We start from the raw sequence: 5,483 nt of genomic DNA, 5'->3' as shown, positions 1-5,483 counted from the left end.
GGGCAGCGGAGCACAGGGCGCCCAGAGGGCTGCCACACACTGGCCTGTTCCTGGGACCCGTGGTGTGGCAGGATGGGCCGGGCATCTCTGGGGTCGCAGCAGCCAGACTCCCCGGAGGCGCCAGTGCTTCAGGGCGCACCGGCTCAGGACAGACAGACACATAACTGAAAACACAAGCACACGCCCATGCCCCTCCTGGGGTCCAGCAAACTCCAACTTACTTCAATGACCCCTGGGATACACGTCAGGGTTGTGAACTCATAGGATGCAGCTTCACTGGCTGTGGAGGTCATTAGACTCAAGAAGGTGGACTAGGAGAGAAAGCAAGTCATGGCATGAGTCTTGTCCCCTCTCCCTGGAGAAGGCAGCAGGGGGTATGTGAAGAGAGCAATAGCTGGAAAGTTGTCTCAGGCCCCGCCAAGGTGGAGATGGGCACCAGAGGACCCCACTGCTCCTCAGCGGTCCAAGCCTCTCTCAGGTGGACACAGGGACCTGCTTCTCAGTGGGTTCTTCCCTTAAATCAGGGGCCCTTCCCAGCTCCACAAAACCCTTGACCATCGCGGGCCCCAGAGAACTTCAAGCAGGTGACAGCCCACGGCACTCAGGGCGGCTGCTCCCCCGGGAGAGGCGAGATGTGCTGGGAGAGCCTGGCCTTCAGGTTTAGACAAAGCCCGGTGGGAGGGAGGGGTGAGCTGGGAAGAACCTGGGTGGAACACTATGCCATAGTCCGCTTGGGAATGGGCTGCGGCTGGGCTCGGCGACAGAGAGGCCTTGGGCCCCGCCGCTACTGGGGGACCCTGGGCAAGAAACTACATCCTCTGAGCTTCAGTGTCCTCCTATGCAGAGTGGGCATCCATCCCACCTCTTTCCTGGGGGACTGCATGGGGATTCATGGAGATGATAAGGCACGTGGTATACTGAGTCCAGGACACAGCAAGACCAGTGCTGGACACGGAGGCCCAGAACGCAAGCACAGCAGTGGGCAGCACAGGAAAAAACCCAGCCCTGGCCTCAGGCGCCCATCTGGTCAGCACGGCACCTGAAACGAGCCTGAGGCGCAGTTCCAACTGGGATAGTGCTGCCTAGATCTGGAGCTGGTGCCCTCAGGACTCTGCCCCTCGCTGGCAGGCAGGAGGCTGGGGGCACACCTCCCTCACACACCCTCAAGCTGAAACCTAGAATGGAGCATGTGAAGGAAACACAGGCCTCAAATCCTGAAACTCTCTGCCCTGGGGACCTCCTGAAGGTGGGGAGTGGGAGAGTAGAGCAATGGCCCCGAGACACTGAATGGTGCTGGGGGACCGCCCCCCAATCCAGTTTGGCCTCTGGCGGAGGCTTGGGCCTATGGCCAGGCAGCCTGGATTCCCAACAGGGCAGCAGGGTCTGGCCACAGGCCCCAGACTCCCAGAGGCATGGACCTTGGAGACTAGAGCAGCTTCTCTCAGCCTGCACTTCTCACCTGGAAAGGAAGTCTTTGGTAGGATGGAAAGTAAAATCAAAAGAAAAGACTAAAATTCATGAGCCCCTGATAACACCTGAAGAGCTGAAGCATGGAAACCCTCACTTGTCACCTGTGGGACAGCTGTGAGCTCAGCAGCCGTCCTGCCTTTCCAGGTGAAACTCTTTCAGAGGAACCAAGCTGCCCACAGGGAGGAGAGCTGCTACTTTACAAGGCACATCAGCTACCAAGGGAGAAAGGAGTCAGAGAACTAGAAAAGAGCTACGTTACAAACACTAACAAAACCCCAGGCAAGGACAGGTCACTGGGCCAAGCCACTGAAAGGATGATGACAGGCCTGATTTCTGCGAGCCGCCCAGCAGCCCCTGCAGGTGACTTTCGTGTTCTGGTGTGGGGGAAACACAGCTACACGCAGGGGGACACAGGGTGCGCTCCCCTTAGCGCGGCGGCCCTGGAAACGCAGCTAGCCCTCGGAGGTTTTCTGCCATGTCCATCAGCCACTCGTGAACCTGGCCAACACAGTCCGGCCCCCAGCCCCCGGGAAAGAGCACAGGGTCGGACAAGCTGCAGCACACCTCGAGGAGGCAAGCAGACCTCGGCACACAAACGTTCCGTCGGACAACGGGCCTGGTCTCTTCAGCGAGGCAGGGTATGACAAAAGGGGCTGTCTAGGTTAAAGCAGCCTTCGCAACAACACACGGGGCTGCATGTGGCCAGAGTGGATCCTAGTTTGGAAAGACCAGTTGCAAAGGTCATTTTGGGGTAACTACTGACTAGCATGTAGTCTGGGCACTAGATGATCACTGGTCACTCTTAATTTTGTTTGGTATGCTACGCCAGTTTGCGGCTAAGCAGGACATTTTTCTTATTCGTTGGAGATACAAGCTTAAATATTTGGAGGTGGAGGGCCATACAGCATGACACCTGTCATTTACTCCCAAATGGTTTAGTCAAAACAAAAACACCCCCACCCAACACCCAGTGATAGAGCAATATGGCAAAATGCCAGTCGGTGATGCATCCAGATAGAGGGCAGATGGTACTTGTTTTTTCACCTCTTATGCCTGTTTGAAATTTTTGTTATATAGAATTGGGGAAAATGAGAAAGAATAAAAACGACAGGGACCTGGGAGCCATGCCAGGACTGAAGACTGTGAGGCTGGCTGGCAGGGAGCACACTTGGGGGAAGTCCCACCCCCTTGGGCAGGAGGGGCTCCTGCAGCAGAGGTCTGCTCCTTCTGAGGGGCTGGAGCAGGAGGCCCCTGAGCGGCTCTGTGTCTGGCTTTTGTGAAGTTGGGGAGTCATAAGCACCCCACCACTAAAGGAATTTGAGCACAGGCTGGAAAGCTGCATGCAACAGGCTGCTCAGATTTTATGGGAGGGATGAACTGCCAAAGGCTTGAAGGAATAGGAGCTGCAGATAGAAGCTCCCAGTCCCTTCTACCTGATTCAGATGGTTACTAAAATGGCTCTGCATTTCCTGAGCCCACACCATTGGAGGACAAGGAGAAAATGACAGTAAAATCCAACTGGGGTATGTGCCTGAAGACTAAAAAGCACTAGATGCAGCAGGAAGGAATCCTGCAGATTCTGCAGCAGAGCCTGGTCTCGGTCCAGGTGCACCTGCGCCAGCACGCACATCCCAGCTCAGACCCAGCACTGAGGACAGTGGGTGCACCAGAAAGCCTAGAAAACACTCCCATCGGTCCCCAGATGGAGTCAGCTGGAGTTTCTTTGGTACGTAATTGGCCAGGCTGATGGCTGCTTTAAACCTTTGCGGTCCAATGTTACTTTTGGAATTCAAACAGTCTGGTCCAAATTAATTGACAGGATTGAATGTTGAACCGGTTTGCGGTGTCTCAGCCTCGATGTTGGACCTCCTAGCGCCTGGTCTGTTGAGTCAGCTTCCACGTTGGACCGAAAAGGGTTAAAAACCCTGAAGCCGGAGCTGCTGTTCCTATGCCTAGGAACGCTTCCTGCAGAAACACCAGTTCCAGAGGCAAAGCGGCGAGCAAAGAGCATTCACCACAGCACCGTGGGCTGCAACAAAAGCCTGGGCGGCCTGGCCACCACCATGGGGGTGGAGGGAAAGGGTGGCTGTTGGTGATCACATGACCACAACATGGCGTTCCAGGCAGCAGCTGAGAGAAGAGGGGATATACAAGATGAGCCTGAAGCATTTTGTAGTATCAGAAGTACGGAAGTGTTGAGTAAACACAACAGGAGTTTGCCAAAGAGCCAAATGAAAAAGCTCCAAAGCTAGACAAATCTGAGTAACAACAGAACCCAAGTATACAACAAATGCCCAGGAGTCCACACTGATATAAATAAAGATTAAATAAAATGGGAGAGAAGGGACAAATCTCACGTATGAACTCTGAATAATCTGTGTAGCTACGCCCCCTCAAAAAGGTGGAGCTAACTCCTCCTGCAGTGGACTGCACACAGTGCCATCCCTTCTAAGAGGACACGAGAACATGAGAAAAACCGTGAGTTCAAGGAGGAGAAACCTGACAAACTCACCCTCCCCAGATGGTCAAGGTCAACATCAACTGAGGATGTGAGAAAAATGGCACTTCACTCCCGTGGCATTCCTCCCAAACCCATAACCGTCTAAGCATGAGAAAAGCTCAGATAAACCCCAGTGGAGGGACTTTCTACAATACCCCACTAGCACTCCTCAAGACGGCCAGTCATCCAATCAAGGCCAGTCTAAGGAGAGCTGAGAGGACAGGACCACTGAGTGCAACATGGGCTCCCGGGGCAGGACAACAGAACTCTATGGCAGCCGGGCGTGGGGCAGGAAGGAACGCTGTGCTGACTTGGCAGCTTCTTTGTAAATCCTTGACTCTTATAAAGCTGGGCAGCTCAGTCCCTTTTCTGCTCAAAACCCTTCCATGAGGTTTATATTACTCCACACTCAAATGTTAAGTATGAATTTCACACTAAACTAAGAAGCTTACAGAAGAAACTTAAAAAACTCTGCAGTGGCTCCTGCTTCACCCTATTTCACTCAAGGACAGAGTTGTATGACGGCTCCAAAGTCATCTACCCTCTGCAATTTGTCTCCCACTGCTGCTCACTCAGGCCCGCCTGCTGGCTCCCTTAAACATAACAAGCAAGCCCCCACCTACGGGCCTTTGCACCCACTGCTCCCTCTGTCTGGGATGTTCCTTCCCAGGGCCCTGCAAGCTTCCACACAACCTTCAGGCCTCTGCTCAGATCTCTGCTCACCAAGGCAGCTTTTCCCTGATCCCAACCAGAAAGTGGCGGGACCACAGTCCCCACCCGCCATCAGCTGTCTTTTCTCCGAGAGGGGAGGTCTGTATGGGCAGGGACAGAACTCTCTCACTCTCTGCTGTATCTTCAGCAGCTGGCACGGGGTGCACACTCAATGAATGTGCACAACGGATGAGTCAGAGACAGAATGGAGCTATTTCTGCTAAAGCAGAAAGAAAGTTCTCCATGTTAGGATGATGGGGGTGTGGGGGAGCTGCTCCTGGGGGAGGCTGGGTCTTCTCTGTCCCTGGAGCTAATCCAGAGGGGCAGGGAGAAGAGCCGCAGTCACTCTGACAGGAGACAACCTGCCTTCCTCCCCAAGGCCCACCATGACCATCACTGACCTTACCCACAGAGGGAAATCCAATCAGTGCCACACGGGCGTCGCCCGACTTCATGACATCGAAGCCCTCTCCTTTGGATGAAGCCGATTTGGATGGTTCTAGGAGCTGGGCCCGATACTTGGCCAGTTTTGCTTTCAGCAAGCCCAGGTGATATTCGGTGGCTAAAGGACAAAAAGCAAGATAGAAGGTAAATGTCTAAAGTATCCAAGCCCTGTGAGTTAGGTGGGGCCTCACACACCACCAAGTGCTAGCCAGAATGCCAGAACCAATGGCAACTACTGTGAAGATCAGGAGAGAAAAATACCATCCCTCTGCTGAAAATGCCCCCTTGGCTGCTCACTTCATCTGTATCTACACTAATAAAAGAGAAACATGGTAATTGGCGTACGACCGCTACCCTT

General features: G+C 53.9%; 1 protein-coding gene across 1 annotated transcript in view; it reads right to left on the bottom strand.

Moving 5' to 3' along the window:
* The window catches only part of DRG2 (developmentally regulated GTP binding protein 2), a gene marked incomplete at its 5' end in the record, with an annotated part of 25,243 nt that overhangs the window by 11,267 nt on the left and 8,493 nt on the right, over positions 1-5,483 (bottom strand). The window contains 2 exons of the mRNA XM_015570622.1: positions 222-311; positions 5,083-5,243. Of these exons, the coding sequence (XP_015426108.1) occupies positions 222-311; positions 5,083-5,243 (251 nt within the window). The remainder of the gene's footprint in view (positions 1-221; positions 312-5,082; positions 5,244-5,483) is intronic.

The sequence above is a fragment of the Myotis davidii genome, unplaced genomic scaffold (assembly GCF_000327345.1).
Source record: "Myotis davidii unplaced genomic scaffold, ASM32734v1 scaffold207, whole genome shotgun sequence".
In the NCBI taxonomy this organism is placed as follows: Eukaryota; Metazoa; Chordata; class Mammalia; order Chiroptera; family Vespertilionidae; genus Myotis; species Myotis davidii.
This window is presented reverse-complemented; position numbering and strand designations above follow the sequence as displayed.